General features: G+C 39.9%; 1 protein-coding gene across 2 annotated transcripts; it reads left to right on the top strand.

Annotated features, from left to right (window-relative positions):
• The first annotated feature begins 22 nt into the window (after positions 1-22).
• Positions 23-21,848, top strand: PPWD1 (peptidylprolyl isomerase domain and WD repeat containing 1). 2 transcript variants are annotated; one of them, XR_012084518.2, is made up of 11 exons: positions 23-234; positions 4,067-4,169; positions 5,399-5,502; positions 6,424-6,544; positions 9,673-10,120; positions 12,316-12,506; positions 14,488-14,677; positions 15,598-15,779; positions 17,051-17,263; positions 17,812-17,893; positions 19,277-19,419. XR_012084518.2 is itself a non-coding variant. In XM_020783680.3 (11 exons), the coding sequence occupies exons 1-11, from the start codon at positions 63-65 to the stop codon at positions 21,673-21,675; spliced, it is 1,920 nt and encodes a 639-aa protein (XP_020639339.1). In that variant the 5' UTR covers positions 28-62; the 3' UTR covers positions 21,676-21,848. The 2 variants fall into 2 exon arrangements, 1 of the variants encoding a protein (XP_020639339.1); XM_020783680.3 differs by lacking the exon at positions 17,051-17,263 and adding an exon at positions 21,532-21,848 and having other exon boundaries at positions 28-234; positions 19,277-19,459.
• Positions 21,849-22,762: the final 914 nt, after the last annotated feature.

The raw sequence follows: 22,762 nt of genomic DNA, 5'->3' as shown, positions 1-22,762 counted from the left end.
GTGCTTCAGTAAGCTTGCGCCGCGGGAGACTCGGCGTCGCTGTGATTTGACGTAATGGCAATATGGCGGCTTTGGACTCGCCGCGGAAGCGACGGCACCGAGAAGAAGATGAAGGCGAAGAGGGGCAAGGAGATGCCGGGGCTGTGGAAGAAGGGGAGAAGGAGGGAGAAGACGAGCAGGAGCGTTGGGTGGGGCCTTTACCTGGGGAGGCTGTGCAGGTGAAAAAGCGAAAAGGTAAAGGAGGAGCAATAAGGAATCACTGTGGTCAGGTGGAAGTTTCCTTGGGAACCCACTGGGTTCCGTGGAGTTTACTCCCAAGAAAATGCTCGTCGTGCTGCAAGGATGTAGTCCGATGGTGCTTATAAGTTAAATTCTGTTCTTGCCAGCCCTGTTGTTTAGTGGCTGCTATGGATACATGTGTGGGTGACTCTTGTGTGAGTTCCTGGTTTTGATGGCTTCTCCCAGGGTTCCTTGTTTCATGGATGTTGTTGACTTTCCTCGCTTTACTTTGGAGGGCATATAATGATGATGATAAGCTGAACCAGGTTTGGACGTTCTGTTTGGACATTTTTACCTTCAGGAAAGTTCCCCTCAAACAAGTAGGATGTATTTCTGAGCAGATGCCATTTTGAGTCAGGCTAGTAATTAAATGAAAGGAGCAAAATTGTTGCTGCATGAGAATGTGGAAGTGATCCTCTACTGGCAGAGCAAACCAACATTCTACAAAGCAGTTCTAAAAATAGGGGGATCCCAAACAAAAATAAAACTTTTAAAATGGGCTTCAGATCAGCACCATGGTCTGATCTTGCTCTGTGCTAAATTTGGGGGATTTTAGGCAAAGGGCTTTCAAGTTACGATTTTTAAATATGTTTTCCCCCAATTCAGAAATAGGCTACCCTAAATGCCAACAGATTAAAAATACTTTATATAACTTGAAAAGACCAGTCTTGCTTTTATCTTGAAAGAGAATGTTTGGCCCCACCTACTTTTTTTTTTAAAAAGGTTCACTGACAATGCCTTAAACAGGCTTACCAGAAGGAACTTTGTAAGAACTGGTGGGGCTATTAGTGATAGGATGTTTTGGAGGTCATTCATTCATAGAGTGGCTGTGGATCAGAGACAACTTGATGGACATCACCACCACCACTGCTACCTTCTTCCCTAGTCATGTACTAGGACCATGCAGCTTGCCCAAGGCTGAACAGGCTAGCTTTTCTTTTGAGTTGCAGGGGGAATAGCATTCCCTATCTGTGGTTGTGCAGCCAGATACTCCAACTAATTTAATGGCATATATATATATGAACCCATGATAAAAGATTCACTTCCATTGAGTCCAAGCTCACACATTTTGTTCCATATATCCATGCACATTTATTTAATTTATTTAATTATGCTTCCCGCAGTTTAACTCATTTGCTCATTTTCTTCAATTGTGTGTCATTTAAGTGAATTCCCTGCCAAATGATTAAATTGGTGTTAAATTCACAAGTTAAATTGGGCCTAAATCCAGTTGGCACTCCCAACTAGAATAGATTTATTCACTGTAATCTTGCTGTAGTGATTAAAGTCTTCCTTTGGTGACTTTGGGGTGCATGTGAGTTTGTCATACTGTGTACAAGTCATGTATACCCTGAAATGACCTTTAACCAGTAACAATCTGCTGCTGATTATATCACCACAACCTTTGGATTAGTGGGAGCTCTCATTGAGCACCTGATTCTGCAGATCTAGTGTATATGGGGATTAGCAGTTGATTTACACCATGGTATGGAAGGCCTATGACAGTGGTATCAAAGCGTTTCATAGTACTGTAGATGCTCTGGCCTGTATCACTGTGACTGGATGCTGGAGCCACTCTAAGAGACATCTTGCTTGTGGAGCTTAATGCCTTCAGTCAAGGTTTCCTTTCCAGAAATGGCATCACTGTGCAAATGGGACAAGACTAAACATGAATCCCCACTACAGTGCCAAAATTTGCAGCTATGGCACATGCAGTGGTGGGATGCAGAGAAAATACTGGACAGTAAAGCAGATTACTCACTGCATTGATAACAGAATAATTTTAACTGCTTTTGCTTTTGATTGTTTGATTTTATTGATTGTTAACCATCCAAAATAATGCACTGCATTAATAGGGTGGTATATAATCAAATAAATAAATAAATAAATAATTATGTCAGCAAATGTAGCCAAAATTTCGTGGCAGCCTAACAGAGTTGCCAGTAATACCTATTGGTTGTGGTTCATCTGTCCATGGTTGTGGTTGAACCTATTGGTTGTGATTCATCTGCATTAGGATGGGTAACAGTTGTGCACTGCATATACCCCACATGATTTTGCAGCCTCTAAAGATATCTCATCAGTTCATTTTATTGTATTTTGTTAGAACAGGAAACATTGCATAATAGGTGTCAGCAAACACGGGTTCAAAAACACACGTGTAAGCCTGGACAGAGAGCAATCAGGAGTTTGCACATGCTAAAATGGGCTGAGTGAGTCCAAGCTCAGCTAGCCATGCTACAACACTCCCTCTTACAAGTCTGCCCACATAAAAACACCCTTGTACTCTCAGATATTACTATGAAAAGGTCAAGTGGGCTTTGTAGTCCTTAGACTTAACTTGCACCACTGACAGGACTCCTAAAGTATGCTAGGCTGAGGCAGTACTCTCAGATGACCCTATGACAAGTGTACTGTTCAGAAAACCAATTGAGTTTTATAATCTTTATTTTATTAAAGAATAAGCATGTTTCTAAGTATCAAAGCCAAATTAAACCAAAGCAAATAAACTAGCATTGTGCTGGTTAGTTACAAAGATGTAGTGAGGCAAAGAAAACATGAAAAATAGAAAAGTGTTCAAAAACCTTACAAAAATACAAAAAGCGATTAAAAAGAATAAAAACAGTTCCAGTCCAGTAATTCATTAGTAAAAACAAAATAATCCAAGTAGGTTATAAAAAGGCTATAGTCCTCAGTGATGCTGTAGAACAGTGGTGTCGAACTGTGGCCCTCCAGATGTTCTTGGACTTCAACTCCCAGAAGCCTTCACCACCACCTCTGCTGGCCAGGATTTCTGGGAGTTGAAGGCCAAGAACATCTGGAGGGCCACAGTTCGACACCACTGCTGTAGAACAAGAATCCTGTACTAAAAAGAAAAATTCAGTAAAAGTCCCATTGTCCTTAGAAAAGTCCAAGAGTATAGTCCATATGAAGCATTTCAAGAAAAGAAGTTCATAAAGGATATTCCATAGGTAACAGTCCATAGGAAATAGTACGTGCATAGTCCTTAGGAAAAAGCCCATAAGTCCAAGGGTAATCCAGTATAGTAAAGGTTAGTCCCATGTGTCACGAATGAATGAAGAGTCGGTCTTGAATGACAATGTCCATAGGCAAAAAGTTCCTTTTTCAAGAGTAACTGGCAAGGGCTTATCGCACCTTCCCACGATGTCATCCAATCAGAGTTCGTTACTAGGCAAACAGTCCTGTTACACCACATGACTTCTTTCCCATACACACCAGATGTTATTTGGGTTTACTGTGGTTTCGCAAAGAGTCACAACAATTCCCATGTAATCACACCGAGTCCTTTTCTCAGGCTATCAGAATAACATTCTCTCTGCTCGCCTAGAAAACAACTTGTCAGCATAGCAAAGATACTTTATACAAAGAAACAAGATGGAACCTCTCTTGCTCATTTCTCAGTTACAAACCCCATATTCCTTACAAGACTTTAACTCAAAAACCCATCTCATCACAATAGGAAGCAAGATTATTCTCTTTAAATCAAGTTGGACAGCCATGTACACCTTCTTCAGTTTGCAAGACTAGTAGTTGTTGTTTTTAATGTTGGAAGTGGGTGCCTGATTTTGGCAGGAGTGGGTCATGTGGCCCATACTGGATCTGAAGGGTGAAAATTTGTTAAATATGTTATCTATCACAGTATTGAGGCATGTAAGTGTTATTTGTACTGATTCTGCTAAAATCTCAAGAATGTAGTCCCTTGTATAATTTTCTAAGGGAATATTATTTTTTATTAAACACTATAATTTTTGTAATTTATTTATAGTTCTTGAGTTTGAACATGTCTACCTGGATAATCTTCCCAGTGCTTCCATGTATGAACGTAGTTATATGCACAGAGATGTCATCACACACGTTGTATGTACAAAGTAAGTTTGTATTTAATTATTTATTGTTACCACTTTAACGCTGGATTGGTATGTATTTCATAATATTATTCCCTTTGTAGAACATGTGCAGTAAGTACAACACAACTGCAAGGTGGATTTCTCCATCCCACTTTCTAGCTCCAGGTTCAGGAGGAACTTGTCTGAAATGTGCTGTGACTTATCTGAAACACGATATACAGTACTTTTGAGGTTGCTTGGAGAACCTTAGAAGTATTGATTAGTTGTGGGGATCATTCCACCCCATGCCAGAACTTAAGTCTCAGTAGAAGAGATGGAAATAGTGACTATAATGCCAGGGTGTGCAATCTCTGATGGCTTTGTGTCCAAGTTCGAGCCCCATAGCCCGCCCTCCTCCGTAGGTACTAGGCATGGGATTGCCAAACCCAGCAGTTATTTAAAAGAAAATATGAAACAGGAAGGGCCCAGATGGATTCTTCCAGTTGGGTGTTTGATTGTTTCATTGTTTATTTTATGAAGGAGGAATTTTTGGGAGATCAAGGCAGGTTTTTGGCCAAAACAGCCCATATTTTTATTTTTTTTTAAAGGCTTTTTATAACTGAGGGGTTCTGGGAAGTTCACTGCTGTAGAACTATCCCTGCCAAGACCACATATGACCCACAAGCTACGCTTTGGAGACATTTGCAGGGTCTTGAAAACAAATGAGAAGGCAATGAGCTCTAGAAGCATCACAGTCTTACACCGTCCCTTCTTATTTGGGAATAGACATAAGGATGATGACCACAAATATTGCTGAACTACCAAGGCCAACAAAAATGTGTGGGTTCTTCAGATAAACCACAAATATTAGAGTTAGTATTGAAAAGAGATGGCTTGTTGAGAAACATGTAGATCTTCTTATATCTATGCCTGGTTGCATCCCTGCATACATTGTACCAAGAGGGCTTTGCATCATGGAATATGAATTCAGTTGCATCAGAAATAGCAGCTTTCCACTTCAAATAATAGACTTTATTGCCCTCATGAGAGCCACTACTTCCACTCTTTTTCTGCTTGTCTTGCTCTGTTCATATACACTTTCTTAGGAAACTCAGCATGCTTCTTAAGTGTTCATTTTCATGTCTTGAATGACGTACAGAACGTATGTTGAATTAGATTAGTATGGCACAACTAAAGTAGTGCATCATAGCACCTTTGAAAACACTGGTGTCTTAAGATCAGGGCCCATGTTATTTCTTGTGCACTTGCAGCAGGACAGATTTTGTAATAACAGCCAGCCATGATGGACACGTCAAATTTTGGAAAAAAGTGGAAGAAGGGATTGAATTTGTTAAACACTTCCGTAGCCATTTAGGTAAGTGATTGCAATATTCATTCTGAAAAATTGAAATGTGTTTTTCAGCATCTCCTGTGGGGTTTTTCAGATGACTAAACTATAAAGACTTAAAAACAGCCAGAATCCTATTGGAAATGGATGCTTCTGCAAATTTTGGTGGCAAATTGCCACTCATTTAATGAAGCGCTGGTTGTGTTAATAAGCAACAATTTGATGCCAAGACATATGCAGATTCTAAATAAGCAATATGATTCTGGCCATCATAAAGTAAACTTTGTCATGTGCAACTAGATATTTTGATATTTGACTTTTCTGTTTGTTAATGTCAGCAACATCTAACAGCCATGAAAGTAAAATTTATAGCTTTCTCATTGGAAGTGAAATGTAATATGTACCATTTTTAAAAAATCTCCACCATTACTTAACTCTACACTTAATTAATTTGATCCTTCATAAAAGTCTGGATTTTTATTGGAGTGTTTATTAATAATAATCAGGATAAAAGGGGACAAAGCAACTGAAATAGCAGTCTTAGAGAAAAGTGCAACCAACTGCATAGGGAGCTTCTGCAATGTGTACTAGATTTCTGAAGTTTCTTGTTTGCAACATCCTTGAGAAATGGGCTTTAGGAAACTGTACTAGAAGCCTTGAAGAGAATTAAAGTGACTTCAAAAAAAGCAGTACCCGTCCGCCCTGTGTTTTGTGACCTTTTCATTCCTCGGCACACTCCTATATTTTTCTACTCAAAACCCAGTGAGTTCAGTGAAGCTTACTCCCACATAAGTGTCTGTAGGCTTGCAGACTTCAATATCTTTACCTGCAGTTTTGGTGTGTGATGTTGACGTATTTCAAGTGTTTGTATTCATACGTTTTCTTAAACCAATAGCATCTGTTTTCTGGAAGTAGAGTATATCCTTTGGTTTGGTTTGATCACAATAGGTGTTATTGAGAGCATTGCAGCAAGTTCAGAAGGGGCATTGTTCTGCTCTGTTGGGGATGACAAAGCAATGAAGGTTTTTGATGTGGTGAATTTTGATATGATCAATATGCTGAAACTTGGGTAAGTCCTTTCACATTTTATAATACTCCTGGTGGATTGCCAAAGTGTTTTGTGATGATTTTGCCAATGTGCTAGGTAGAGAAAACTATGCTGGATGAATTGACCTTTTCAGCAGATTAGATTAATTAGAATTCTAGGCACAGGTTTAACACAATTTCAGCCCATGACGTCAGCTGAAGTTGACAGGGTGCTTGATCGCTTTAGAGCCACCTCCTCCTCACTAGACTCTTGCCTGGCCTGGCTCTTAAATGAGTGGGCAGAGGCCATTATTAATGCATCTCTCCTTGATGGCAAAGTTCCTCTTGCCCTCAAGGAGACACTCATTAAGGAGATTCGGAAAAAACCCAGCCTTGCAGCTGATGATATTAACAACTACCACCCAGTTGGCATCATCCCCTTCATTGGCAAGCTAGTGGAGAGAATGGTGACTGATCAGCTTCAGGCTTTCCTTGAGGAAACCAGTGCCCTTGATCCGTTCCAGTCTGGGTTCAGGCCTCCTCATGGCACGGAGAAGGCATGGGTCGCCCTGCAAGATGACCTTCTGAGGGAGGCCGACAAAGGCAAAACATCCGTGTTAGTCCTCCTTGACCTACAGGCGGCCTTTGATACCGTCGACCACAGTATCCTCCTGGGGAGGCTCTCGGGGCCGGGGATCAGTGGTCAGTCCTTGGCCTGGCTCCAGTCCTTCCTGGAGGACCTTCCTCAGAGAGTACAGCTTGGGAACATGCTGCCCGCACCGTGGACTCTCAATTGTGGAGTCGTGTGGGGGTCAGTCATCTCCACAGTGCTGTTTAATATCTCTATAAGGCTGCTGGGAGAAGTCATCAGGAATTTTGGAGCTTTGTGTCACCAATATGTGGATGACACTCAGCTCTCTCTCTGTCCTTCCACACTTCTGCAGTGGATGCTGTCTCATCCCCTGAGCACTGCCTGAGATGGATGAGGGAAAACAGACTGAGGCTGAACCCGGACAAGATGGGGGCCCCTAGTGTTTGTGGTCTGGGTGCCTCCTTTTCCTTCAGGGATGCTGTTCTTTCCATGAAGGATGAGGTGCGCAACCTGAGCATACTTTTGGATCCAGTGCTATCAATGAAATCCCAGGTAGCGTCTGTGGTCCAATCCACCTACTTCCACCTAAAGCAGATTGCCCAACTGCGTCCCTCCCTTGGGACACTGGGTCTCTCACCATGCTGGTCCATGCATTGGTAGTCTTGAGATTAGACTACTGCAATGCTCTCTACGTGGGGCTGCCCCTGGGACTGCTACGGAGACTGCAGCAGGTCCAGAACACAGTGGCTAGGTTACTGAATGGGGTTAGAAAATACCAACATATCTCCCCCACCTTAGCTACCTTACACTGGTTTTCTGTAAATAGCACCAGTTAAGCATCTGGCTGCAGCAGTTTAGATCTGCTGAAGTCTCCAAAGGCACTTTCCAAAGGCAGCCCCACATAAAGCCATTTCTCTTAGGTCTTACTGCATTTGTTGTCATTGGCTGCTTTTGCCAACACAGGTCAGTGGGTGGGGGAGAATATAAGCATGAGTGAATGTGTAGGATGGGACTAGAGATGAGGGCATTTGTATACAAATATAAATATCCACACACAGGTGGAAATAACGAGGGTCTGGCCCTATAGGGCCAGCTCCACGGTGCCTTCCTATCGCGCCATTGTCCACAATCGATTACCCAGTCCTGGCAGGAGGCGGGATGACAATCCTCTCTGCTAGGTTGGAGAGTGGCTAATCCATTGCGGAGAACAGCGCAATAGGAAGCCACCGCAGAGCTGGCAGCAGTGGTGAAATTGTGAGTGGACAGTCCGGCCTTCATTATTTCCACCTGTGCGGGGATATTCATATATGAATACCCCCATCTCTAGATGGGACATATAAAATAAGATAAAGAAAGCATAGAGCTTAGATTAGATATGTGAAGAGGAAGATAGGAGTCCCTGATTAGTAAAGTGGTGACCCAGCTGAGGGAAGCTGAAGATGTCACGCTGATATCCTTCATAGCAAAGGTAGGGGAAGGAGCCATTTATATTCAGCAGATAGAAGCACAAATTGCTCCTTATTTCAAAATTGCTTTTATTTCTTACTCTGATTCCTTGTGATAAGACTTCTTAGAAAAGTAGGCCTTTCTCTGCAGGCGTTGTACACATATGGCTCACCACATTGCATTTGATTTCCATTTCAAAATACCTCTTGCCTATGTAGTCAGGGCTGATGGGAGTTATACAACAGCAACGTTTGAAAGGCCTAAGGTTCTCCACCCTTGTATTTCACAACCAATATTTCAGCTGTGATTTTACAGTCTCTTTCTGTAAATTTGGATTACTGTTAGTACAGTGGTGCCTCACACAACGATGTTAATTGGTTCCAAAAAAATCAACGTTGTGTGAAACATCGTTCTGTGAAACACCATTTCACATAGGAATGCATTGAAAACTGGTTAATCTGTTCCAATTGGAACGGATTGCCATCGTTCAGTGAAAATCCCCATAGGAAACATCGTTGAGTGAAACAATGTTTCCTATATTGGAATGTATTGAAGCCGACTCAATACATTTCAATGCCTTTGCGAAGTCCTTTTTCGCTCCTGTAAAAGTGTCTTACAATGTTTGGACGCTGTTTTAAATGATTGCAATGGTTAGTCCACCTCCTGAAACCTATGCAAACTGATTTTGGTGTTGTTCTGACACTTCGTTAATTTATGATGATTTTTTGTTTTTTCTCCATAGGAAACCATTGGATGGTCTGTCTAATGGTTTCCAATGGAAAAAACAAAAAATCATCATAAATTAACGAAGTGTCAGAACAACACCAAAATCAGTTTGCATAGGTTTCAGGAGATGGACTAACCATTGCAATCATTTAAAACAGTGTCCAAACATTGTAAGACACTTTTACAGGAGCAAAAAGGGAGATCGTTGTGTGAAAATCCCCCATAGGAAACATCGCTGTGTGAGGCAGCAAATTTAACAGAAAAAGGCATCGTTGTGTGAATTCATCGTTGTGTGAGGCACTCGTTGTGCGAAGCACCACTGTACTTGTAAAAATCTTTTTGGAGTATTTAAACAAGGACTTTCACTTATAATCCTAAAATGCACTGGGTATTCTGTTTTATTTTAGGTACTATCCAGGCCAGTGTGAATGGATATACTGCCCAGGTGATGCGATATCTTCAGTTGCAGCATCTGAAAAGAGTACTGGGAAAATATTCATATATGACGGACGAGGAAATAACCAGCCACTTCATGTTTTTGACAAACTCCATACATTCCCGCTTACTCAGATACGACTGAACGCTGTCTATAAAGTAATAGTATCATCCGACAAATCTGGAATGATTGAATACTGGACGGGACCTCCACATGAATACAAATTTCCTAAAAATGTAAACTGGGAATATAAAACAGACACTGATCTGTATGAATTTGCCAAGGGCAAAGCATACCCAACCAGCATATGTTTCTCCCCTGATGGCAAAAAAATGGGTACTATTGGATCTGACAGAAAAGTCCGAATTTTCAGATTTTTAACAGGGAAACTTATGAGAGTCTTTGATGAATCCTTGAGTGTAAGTCTCCTCCTCCCATATTCATTTGCTTGGCAGCATAGTCTTTTTTAAAAGACAAGATTTTCTTTGTAAATAGAACATAAAAACTTCTTGGTAGGGGGTAATTTCTCTTTTTCAGCTTTAAATTGCAGCTATTTTGACATTAATTATTATGTTAATCAATTTGTATTTTAGTCATTAATTTTTTTTTTAATTATCCACCTTTAAAGTATGTGGGCTAGTTGTATGCAATTAAGATTCTGTTAAAATTGGGTGTCCCATTTAACTCAACAATCAAGAAGAGAAATTAATTTGTAAATATTAATTTGTGAAATCCATGGCTGGATCTTGTTTGTATATTTCTGAGGGCATAAACTCAGTGGCCTAACTTTCAGTGACAAATTGCCACAAGAAAATAAATTAGTACAGTGATGCCTCGATTTATTGCCATAATCCGTTCCGGAAGATGGGCATAACCCGCAATGGTTGTAGGTCGAAGCACCATTTCCCATAGGAATGCATTGAAACCTCATTAATCCGTACCAGCGGAAAAAAATAATCGCACACACACACACACACACACACAAAACCACTCCAAGCCCCATCGGAAGGCGATGGGGCTGGGAGGAAAAAATCAAAAATACCCCCCACACACACACACACAGCGAGCTCCATCAGAACGTGGTGGGGCTGGGGGGGGAATCAAAAACAACACACACCCCACAGCCAGCTCCATCAGAATGCGATGGGGCTAGGAAAAAACACCAAAAAAACAAACAAAAAACCAAATCACAGCACAGAAACATAGCCGCCCCCAAACCCACCATGCAAAACCCTGTAAATGTACTCACCCAGAAGCAGAAAGTGGCACCAGAGAGTCCGAAGCCTGTCTGCAAACACGCGCACACTAGCTGTTCAGGCAAAAGAGCTACAAAAACTCTTTGCCGACCAATGGTTAGCCCTCTAATTTGAATTCCCTGCCTTTTTCCACTGCCTCTTTTGTTTGTAACTCGAAGCTCCGGGCGCAAGTCAAAGCAAAATTTTGCGACCGGAGCTGGTCGCAACTCAAAATGGTCGTATGTCGGGACGTTCGTAAGTTGAGGCACCACTATACAGCCATTTCTTGTCACACGCTGTGTCAGATGATGGTTATGTGATAGGAAATGGCTATGCCAGCTTCTTAACTTCTCACAATTTACTGCTAAAAGTCGTGCCACGAGTGTTATGCTTGTGGGTGTAAGTAATGAAATTCTGGCTAGAGTTGGAATTGACCTTGGAGGCCTAGTTCAGTGCAGGACATAACTGTGCCCTTAAAAGGCCCTCCAGCATCTCCTTAAATATCTCTGGAAAGAATTGGTTTATTTTGCTTTATAAGAGAAAGGTGTTTAAATTGCCTGAAAACAAATCAGTTAACCAGGTTACTCAGTTAACCATAGTAAATATGTAGTACTGTCAGATGTTGATAGTAGATAATAAAGTAAGAATTCTATGTGTTTCAGTTTATTTGCTCTAAAACGAATGAAATATTTTAAGCACAAGTAGTTCTCTTATAACTACGATAATCCTAAACTCAAGTACAGGTGTACCTTGGTTTACAAATTTAATGCATTTTCCAGGACATTACATAATGTGAAAAATCCGTAGGAACAGAGGCAGCACTGTAAACCTCCAGGCACAATGCATCCTGGGGAAACTTGCTTCATACTGTGGAAAAAAATCATAAACTGAGGCATTATTTTCAATGGATTTCTGTTCGTAAACCGAAAATTACATTATGTGAACCGAGGTACTACTATATGTAAACTGTACTTAATTGAACCCATAATGTTTATTTCCATAAATGTGCTTTATATTTAGATCATAGGCAAACGCCTGTTGAATAAAATTATGCTAGTGGTTCTGGAAATAATTAATTTAAACTAACTGAAAGTTTTGTAACTCTCCCCCCCCCCCATTCAGATACTGGGGCTCCCTTGTGCTATCTTTTACCCTTAAGAAGCTTTCGGGAGCCTCGGGATAGAGTGGGGAGAATTTAATAGTCAAAAATCCCATCTGGACTGACACTGGTGATTTAGTTAATTTAATTAGTTATTTCCAGCATCTGATCTGGTTTACACCAGCATAACTTTACACAATATGATTTTGCCCATTATGTTTGATGGGTATAATGTACCTGAGTCAATCTGCACTCTCAGGAAGTTTTCTTGCTTTTATAGATGTTTACTGAGCTGCAACAGATGAGGCAACAGCTACCTGACATGGAATTTGGACGCCGTATGGCTGTGGAGCGCGAGTTGGAAAAAGTAGATGCTGTAAGGTTGATTAATATCATTTTTGATGAAACCGGTCACTTTGTACTGTATGGGACAATGCTGGGAATTAAAGTCATCAATGTGGAAACAAACCGGTAGGTATCACTTCATGTTACTACTGGTACTGTGGGTTAAATTCAGCATTGTGTAAGCAGAATTCACTTACACAGTGTGCATTTTCTCCCCACTCTTTTAGCCTTTCTGCCCTTTGTAGCTAATTGGGGACATATATGAGGGGCTTGCAGATGGGATATAGTCCAATAGCTATGGCTGTATTAAATTGATATTAATTGATCTATGTCGTTTGGCTTATTGGACTTGAAGGAGCTGACTGTTTCCAAATGAAAGAGGAATGTTTATTTACTTATTAATATGGTTTAAAAAATCAAGATGCATGGGGATGCATACATAAGAGAAGGCAGCTGAGACTTAGGCTTTATTTCCATAGAAGGATAAGCTGAGATTCTTCAGAATTTTGGCTTATGGCAAATAAGCTGTATCCAAGCCTATTCAGTCCTGCCTTGCCCTTCCCTACAGCAACTGCTAAACGAACTGAGAAGTATTTCTTTGCTTGATTTCTTCACAAACCTGAAATCGTACACCTTGCAGGTCTAGTTTGCCACCGGAGTGACAAGTCAGCAATCTTCTTCAGAGTGACAGGGTGAACCACGTCTTTCCTTGGGCTAAGCCCACTGAATTAAATGAGAGACATATTAGGTTTGAATTAACACATTCCTTTCATTCAGTACGGCTCCTCTATTTGGGAGTAACAGTTGGTACCAGCCCTGTTTTTGTTTGGCATTCTCTGGAGCAGGGAAGAGCAAAGTGAACAGCAATGGGCTTCATGCACCAACATGTTGCTCGTTCAAAATAAACCACTGTGTTACATGACTTGGGGTAAAGTTAGAACATCTAACTTTCCCAGCTTATCAAAATTACTGAAGGTACATAATTACTGAAGGAGTTTGAGTTTGTTACTTTGTGGCAGTGAAATTCTGTCCAAGTTGTTCTGTATCTTAATGGGTGTTTGTACTTCAGCGTTGTCAAGACTGCAACTAAATGGGCATCTAACACTTAGATTGGGGATAGCAAACTTGCTTCTAATCTTGCAGGCAGTTCTGGAAACCTTGGGTTTCCCCCAGGTATGCCACTTTCTTCCTCTTGTTCTTGATAATGCCAGAATGTTGGCTACATAACAATTGGCACTCAGAGAATGAGTTTGCTGCATAGATTGTCTTGGCTGTGCTTCAGTGCATTTGTTCTGCAAAAGTGAAGTCTCTTACTACTGTTATTTTTTTCAGTGGCGCCTGACCATTTCTGTGGGTCTGGTTTTGCAACAAAATACACTTAGCCTCCAGACCAATATCTGGATAATAAAAGTTAAGCCCCAGCATAAAAAGTTAGACATCATTGCCATAGACTAATATTATGGGCCTCGGTGTGAGAGGCTGTTGAAAATGCTAATGTGTCATTAGCAGCTTCCCACAAGCTCTGTAGTGTTCTAAATGTGGATCAGCCCAACCACGTAGAGATCCCAAATTCACACATTCCTGGTGGATGCTGGAAGAAACATGCCCACATAATTTGAGAGTTTGCACATGTTTAAAAGTATGCCAAACCACACAAAAGCATTTACAGTATCTTGCCATCTGCAACTCATAAGATGAGAATGTATACTTCAAAAATGACTTCTGAAATGTGATGCCTAACACTTCCTCATATTCCATTGGTTTTAACAGACTTCCACATATATTAGTATGTTACTTTTATGAATTGCCGGAGAAGGCTGTGACTTTTATTCTATCTCTGAATTTAATCTGATCTTGACAGTTCATCTGCTGCTGTCTTGACAAAAGTGGCAAAGCTTTTAAATACTGTACATTGCTACATGGGGAATGTCCCTCCCCCTCCATTTGTGGAGACTTGCAAGAAACTGTTACTCCAAGTAATTGAAATGGATTCAGAATGCATCAGAATAATCCAGAAGAATCATATTCTTGATTGTGGAAGAGCAGATTAAATAGTGACTTCCAACCTTCATAATGGTGATTGTGGATTTTTATTTCTTGTGTGTAGATGTGTTAGAATCTTAGGCAAGCAGGAGAATATCAGAGTTATGCAGCTGGCTCTGTTCCAGGGTGTAGCAAAGAAACATCGTGCTGCCGTTACTGTAGAGATGAAAGCATCTGATAATCCTGTTCTGCAGAACATCCAAGCAGATCCAACTATAATCTCTACTGCCTTTAAAAAGAACAGATTTTATATGGTAAGTTTATACTTTCCAGTTGAATTAGCTCCTTATCCCACCCTCAAAACAGTTGAGTGACTTCCTTGGATCGTAAACTATCTGTCCTGTGTCTTAAACCAGGAAGAGCTAAAGATAATGCTCATCTATCTTCTACCAGCTCACTTTCCCCTTTCTTTTCCTTCATCCTCCAAGTTCCACAACAAGCCTTTCCTCATAGAAAATGCTCCATTTCTACCAGTCTCTCTTTTTTTGACAAACTTTGTACGTACTTTTCCTAACTTACAACACGTAATGAGCCAACAAGCATTTTGATTGTGGCTTCACCACAGGCTTGTTTGTGGTACCATCATGTCTTTCTTTTTTCTTTTCAGCCTTCCTGATAATAATTCCTAACACTGAATGTTTATGTTTAAAACTACTACTACTACTTCAGCACATTTAGTGGAAAGTTTTGGAAAACTTGCTGCTTAAGTCTCTCCCATAGGTTATTACAGGCAATTCACATTTTTCCAATGGGAAGTATAATTTCAAAGAAAAAGGAAAGAAGAGTAACGTAATAGTACAACTCCATGTTGATTAAGACATAGCCAGAATATTAGGTTCAGCTGTGCAAATGAAGAAGAAAATACATACATTCCATGGGATTTTTTTTGACAAAGTCTTAGAAGACAAAAGACACTACAGTCAGTCTACTGAAAGCAATATAACCTTTTTGCAGGGGGTGGATGGGGTAAAATAATTTGACAGTTGTCCATTATTGAAAAAGACATTAAAAATTGCAGATGACAGGAAGACAGAAGTTCTTTGCAAAAGAACAAAACAAACTGCTGAAGGGTATCAGGAGAGGACATCTTTTGGAGACAATGGTATATGATCACTGGATGCTTTCCAGTTCTTGAGGCTCAACAATAAACAAAAGTGTTCCATTTTTCCTTTAGTTTACCAAGCGGGAACCAGAAGACACCAAGAGTGCAGATTCTGACAGAGATGTATTTAATGAGAAGCCATCTAAAGAGGAGGTCATGGCAGCCACTCAAGCAGAAGGACCCAAACGGGTTTCTGATAGTGCCATTATTCACACAAGCATGGGAGATATTCATGTCAAGCTTTTTCCTGTTGAGTATGTACATGAGCACTTTCCTATTTATTTTATTTTGGGGAAACCACTTTCTGTAACTACTCATTATCCTAGAAATTAGTTGAACCATGTGAAGCTGATAGGTCTACCCATGTCTTCTGTTCCATTCTAACATCGGTATGATTTTCGATGTAGCAGATTTTTTTCTGCAGAAATCTGCATGCTTAAGGATCAAGGAGGGTATATTCTCAGCTGTTACACACATTTCTTTGCAGATGTAGGTTTTCAAAGTGAGATGGTCAAAAGCAGCTATCAGATTTTGACCATCTCAGTGATTTCTACTTAAACAGTATCTGCCTGCTCACAAACAGTGGAACAAGAAAGACATAATAAGACATCTCGTTTTGATTCATTTTCCTTAATGAATAAAAAGTGTTAATTTGCAATAAATATAGGTTAATTCAATTCTTCAGAAAAACCCTCCAGTTTATGACTGTGGGATATTGTTCTTTTGTGTCCATGATTCAAAGTGCTAGGAAAAGCACCATGATTACAATATCAGGACTGCACTGCCAGTAGGAAAAAGGATGCTAAGCTTTGTCAACATTCATGCTGCTTTTGCTAATACCAGTGTCAGCAGTTAAATAGGATACCCTCTTGTGCTCAATACTGTTCCCAAAGAGACACCAAGCAAGGGAAAATTCCAGAAACAGCTGACTCTGTTTTTCATGAGTTGACCACTTCTGAACAGTTGTCAGAGCTGTTTTTCAACATGTTCTCTAGCCATCTATTGCTGTACAATATCATGCCATTTCCTGGCATTTTGAATTGTGGATACAGAAGCACAATATCCCACAGTCATAAACCAGAGATGTTTTGAGGATTTGAATTTCCTGGCTTTTTAAAATGAAAGTTGAAGTAAACATACACTACACACAGATTCCAACAGGAGAAAAAAAGATTCCTCTTGTGTTGTCTGGAGCACCCACATCAAATGAGTTGGCTTCTTGTTTTCTAGTCTTTTGGGTTCTCTATAAGCATATACAGAATCCCCTTGCAAGCACAAATCCTAAGCAACCCTTTTGACCAGGAAGAAGTTAAAAAGTACTTATTCTAGCTGACATTTTAGTTCTAACTAGCAGGTTCAAAAGTTCAGATTCCACCAGACAGGGAGCCAGTTTCTCATTTGAAAAGGAGTCCTGTAAAACTCAGCAGACAAAAGAAAGAGAGCGGGAAACATAACAAAGACAAGGGGAAATATTCTTAAGAATTTACAATAAGAACTCTAGCCACCTTTCCTCTGAAAACTACAGATTGCAAAGCTGCACAAGGTGGAAAGAGATGACACAGAAGCGAGGGAGAGGAGAGAGAGATAAAAAAGCAGATAAGAAATCAAGCAAAAGGCAACTTAATAGAGCAAGCACCTGGGGGACGGAGCTGCTTCTGGTCCCTGAGCAAAAGGATAATAACTGAGGGAGAGAGTGAGTCGGTGGTTGCTATTTACATCTTCCAGTTGGAAACTGAGAGTAAGTTTGGTGTCAATCTGAAGCCTAGTTTGAATTTACAATTTTGTGTGCACTGGCCCCATTTTTATAATTATTTTATAGAAAATTGATTGGCTTTGCTGCACAGTATCAAAGCCACAACTCTTGTACATCTCTAACGTACAGAATTCAGTATTACAAGATGTAGTGATGGATTCTAACTTAAATGCTTTTAAAACAGGATTTAAAAATGGTAGGAGGAAAGTGAGATCTGTAGTCTCTAATCCTGGTTGCTGGTCTTCAGAATCAGTGGTAGTCTGAGTGCAGTAAAACTACTCTCATGCTCTTTCACTTATGCCTTTGTGCATTAGTTGCAGAGGAAAAGAACTGGAAGATGTTGTGCTCATGTCATGCTTAAGGGCTTCCACAGGCATCTTGTTGGCCACTGTAAAAGTCCGCTATTGGACTGTATGGATCTTGGGTTTGATTCAGTGAAGTTCTCCTTAAGTTTTTAAGTCTAATTCAGAACTTTTACTTAATATAGTGCACTATATTAAGATTACACTAACCTTGATAACCTCTGATTGCAGGTGTCCCAAAACTGTGGAAAACTTCTGTGTACACAGCAGGAATGGTTACTACAATGGCCACACCTTTCACCGCATTATCAAGGTAATAGATGACTTAAGAATGGCATGGTATTTGCAACACATTATTTTCCTGTTTGTGGGTCAGTGCCCAGGATCCAGTGGTGTACTTTCACTTGATCCTGTTCTTTACCCCAGCATGGGTAACCATTAACCACCCCAAAGAAACAACTTCAGAGGACTGAGAAGCCTTCTGGGGCAGTTTTGGTGCAACAGACAGCTGGTAGAGGGGACGGAAAGAAAGTCCTGATTGTACAGTGTTAGATATCGAGGTACACCATTAGATCTTGACCAGTGACATTTGAGATTTTGTTGACTTAAATGGGTTTGCTGCATCTTTCAGTTGCCTGCCTCAAAATGCCTTCATACATAATACTTGAGAAGATAATCAAGGCATTTGTGTAGAATATTCTCATAATGGCTTCAGCACAACAGCCACTGGGATACAACAGCTGCCGCCAACAAAGACATTTCTGTCTTCTAAAATTATTGATGTGTTGTGTCCATTGCACTATCCTTTTGGTGGATGGGAAGTAGACATGGTGAAATCAAATCTTCCCCCAGTGCTGCCATTTAGCTTCTGAGGATTACTCCCCAGCACGGCAGCTGGCCTCACAACCAAAGCTCTCAGGAGGCTAAAGTGTTTTCCCCAGAAGGAGAGGCTAAAGCATTTGTAGTGTCTTACTTTAGAAGAACAACCTTGAAAAAGCAACACAGTAGAGATTTATAGAATTATAAATAGTGTGGAGATAGAAGCTTCCTTCTATTTAGTACCTGAACTTGGTGCTGGATTCAGAACAATAGAAAATACTTCATGCAATTACAGCACACTATGAGTTGACTGCTTCTAGTAAAAGTATAGGGCTCTTGCTTTCAGACCTTGCTTGCTGGCTTCCTGGAGGCAATCCGTTAGTCACTATGATAGGCAGTTTTTTAGACTAAATTGGCCTTTGATCCAGGCCAGCAGGGGTGGCTTTGTACGTGCACAGTATGGAGGTAACATATTTATTTCTATATTATTTTTTAAATTTTTAAATAAATCCATCCATACTTAACATCGTGTCCCCAGGGTATAGCTTATAATCATTTGTAAAACAATTACTACACACATTACGCTCCTAATCTATACAACATCCTTCTAACCATTGATAGAATAAGTCCCATGTTTGATAATATTTTGTATCTTCTTTTCCTTTGATTTTCAGTGTTAGTCTGTCCATTTCGGCACAGTCCAATATCTTTTTAATTATTTCTTGATCCGTAGGTGTTCCTTCATTTTTCCAGTACTGTGAATAAATAATCCTCGCAACTGTTAGAATATAGATGCCATTTACCTTCCGATAGATTGGCTAAGATGTACTCTAATAGGTCAAGTAAATGTTGGAAATATCATTTATTTCTGATGTAGGGCTTCATGATTCAGACTGGTGATCCTACTGGCACTGGAATGGGAGGTGAAAGCATTTGGGGCGGGGAATTTGAAGATGAGTTCCACTCAACTTTACGACATGACAGGCCTTACACACTCAGCATGGCTAATGCAGGACCAAACACCAATGGCTCACAGTTCTTCATAACAGTAGTACCAACTGTAAGTAATGTGTATCAGCTTAAAATATGCTTTCTATGAACAGCCCCCTATGTTCTTCCACAGACACCTGCATGCAGAAAAATAGATGTTGAGAATAATTTAATTATGCATCCACACCTCCAGTCAAAAGTCCAAGTTACAAGATTTACCATCAAATCTATTTCAAAAGACTACGTCTGTTCTTGTAACAGTTCCTTTCTCTTTCTGTACTCATAGCAGAGAAATATACACATACGCAGTCTGCCTTCCTGTTCTGGGGCTGCTGTTGTATATAAATTACTTGGATTGAATACTTGAGGAAATGATGATCAAATTGCAGATGATCTCAAACTGGGATGGGTACATAATATTTCAGAAGACAGAATTTAGGGACTGAAGAGATTAAAGAACTGGACCAGGAAAATGAAATGAGATTCAGCAGGGAAAATGTAAAGCTCTACATTTAGGTGGTGAAAAAATCAAATGTATAAATACAAACTGGATGACACCTGGCTTGGCAGTAGAATGAGTGAAAAAGTTCTACACGCTTTAGTACAAGCTAAAAATGAGTCAACAGTGCAATGTGGTTAAAACACACACACACTAATGCAGTTCTAGAAAGCACCAACAGAATTATAATACACATAATAAAATAAGTAGCAGCATAGGTTCAGTCTGTTTTGGTTAGAGCGTATGTGGAATACTTTGTCATGTTCTAGATATCACAGTTTAAGAAGGATAAAACAACCAAGAAGGATAAGGCAACCAGGATTATTTGTAAGCTGCCTTGCATCCTTCAGTTGGGGAAAAAGGTGCTGTGTTCATAAAGACTGTAAATAGTGAGAAAACCAAGCTTTGTGAGGAATGGGTAAGGGAACAGAGGATGTTTACCTTGGAGAAGAGATGCCTGACAGATTGGATAGCCATCTTTAAATATTAGAAAGGTTGTCAGAGCAGATGCAGAAAGCTTGTTTCTTATTCCTTCCTTTTTTTAAACTGAAATTTCCTTTTTTTTTTTTTTAAAGTATTGAGCAGAAATTCCTGGCAATAAGAACTACTTGACAGTAGAGTAGATGCCTTGGAAAGTGGTAAACCACCGGCAAGGGGCACTTCGGCGATACATTTGCAACAGCAGGGGGTTGTCCTTTAAGAAGTCTTGGGGTACCTTCTAGCTCTAAGTCTGTGATCCTGTAATATTGTCACAGATTTTTTTAAATGGGAAAAATGGCTTTAGTCTTAAAATACCTCTATTCATCCATGCTGCTATGCTTGCGGAAAGAGCAATATGCTGCTACAGACATTTTGGGGCTAAAAGCCCAATGGCAGAGGTGCAGCATGTAAAGCGACCCTAATTCTGTCACTTTTTTTTTTGCAAACTTCCATTTCTTTTTGCTTACTTTTATCTAACAGTGTGTCAGCTGCTCTGTTTACCAGTTATATTGTATAGAGAACTATTACCTTGAAAATTTGGGTGCAGATCTTTAAGAGAAATAGATTCAATCTCTCTATAAGGAGAAGGTGGAAACTTAGTAATAATGCTTTTAATAACTTCACAGCCAACAAAAATTAATAGTTTTGATTTTGTTATGGTTCTCCTTTCAGTTTGGAAATTGTGTTTTTGTGTTTATATATTAAAAAATTGGACTAGAGGTGAGTAACTTCCACATATGTCCACCCTTCACAGAATTGCTCTTGCAAGCTTTTTAAAAGGATGACACTCAGCCTAAATCAGTTGGTTGGGGCTCGAATTTGGCAAAATGATTGGTGCTGCAGGGGCATGAATGACCTTGAAGTGACCCCTGCCTTGGGCATATTGAAGATAATGTGAAACATTTAGTATAGTGTTCATCTATAGCAGTGGTCCCCAACCTTGGGCCTCCAGATGATCTTGGATTTCTACTCCCAGAAATCCTGGCCAGCAGAGGTGGTGGTGAAGGCTTCTGGGAGTTGTTAGTCCAAGAACATCTGGAGGCCCGAGGTTGGGGACCACTGATCTATGGCACATTACATTACTATTTTGTCAGTAATGTAACTTAGGATTTTAATGCTTCCCCCACCCTTTCTTTTGGTTTCAATGTAACATGACTATACAGCCGTGGCTGGACAACAAGCACAGCGTGTTTGGAAGAGTAACTAAAGGAATGGAAGTCGTTCAGAGAATTTCAAATGTGAAAGTCAATCCAAAAACTGACAAACCTTATGAAGATGTCAGTATTATTAATATCACAGTAAAGTAATACAGGAATTTCTAAGAAGCATCATGGTAGAGGAACTTTGAATACAGTGAGTATGGCACTGTCATATTTCTGCTGTAGAAAGTGTTGGCAGCCTTTCTATGAACTGTGTGGCAGAGTGCTCTTCACTATATTTTTAATGTTTTTATAAAAAAATAAACAAACCAATTTTCTTAGATCAGCAAAAGTGTATTTTGTTCTTCCCCAGTGTCATTGCAGTGACACTGCATTTCTTCACAACATTAGAATGTATCAGTGTCTTCTTTCACTTTGGCTTCAGCCACTGTTATACTATAGCAAACGCAAGAGCATCTAGAACACTAGGTTTCTTTATAAAACAAAATGGGAGGCTGTTAGCATCACGATCCACGTTCCTTATTCCAACTTGTTCCCAAATAGTGCTCAGTCACCTCACCCAAGGCTCCTTGCAACAATTATTTGTCTTCATCTGGTTGAGATGGCCATACTTGAATCTGCCTTTAAATGCCTGCAAAAACACAAGTACTGTACTGGAGAATTCTACAGAGTTCTCAGGTTCTGTTTCATAGACTGAAGGTGTTTGTTCAATGTAGATGAATGCTACTCTTACTAAGAGAACTGATTATAAAATGTTTGTTAGTCGGAATGTTGTCATCTAGATTGAATCAGATAACGGGTGCTTATATCTGAAGGTTTAGAGTCAGCAATTGTGGTGGAAAAAGCTTTTATATTTTCTTAAAAAGGAAGGAAAAAATAGTATGGTAAAACATTAATACAGTAGCAAGAACTCTAGAGCACAAATTCTGATATACGCCATTCAGACAATGCAAGCAGGTAATGTTAAAACTTTCTTCAGCACACAAACAGTAGCAAATATTTCAAAGAAAGTATTGTTTTTATCAATACTGTGAAGGCAGTTATAACATGCTTGTTAAAATGTGTTCTATTCTACCTTATGCCATACATTTATGCATAACAATATTTTAGAATTCCTGCTTTTAAATTTCTTTTGCATAACTAAATATTGAATTTTCGACTTCTGTTTTAATAAAAGCACTAGGAGTACTTCCCCTGCACTTCATTAGTTCCACCAGAAAGGAGACACACAGTC

The sequence above is a fragment of the Pogona vitticeps genome, chromosome 2, assembly GCF_051106095.1.
Source record: "Pogona vitticeps strain Pit_001003342236 chromosome 2, PviZW2.1, whole genome shotgun sequence".
Taxonomy (NCBI): Eukaryota; Metazoa; Chordata; class Lepidosauria; order Squamata; family Agamidae; genus Pogona; species Pogona vitticeps.
The sequence above is the reverse complement of the archived record's forward strand: the minus strand, read 5'-3'. Positions and strand labels throughout refer to the sequence as shown.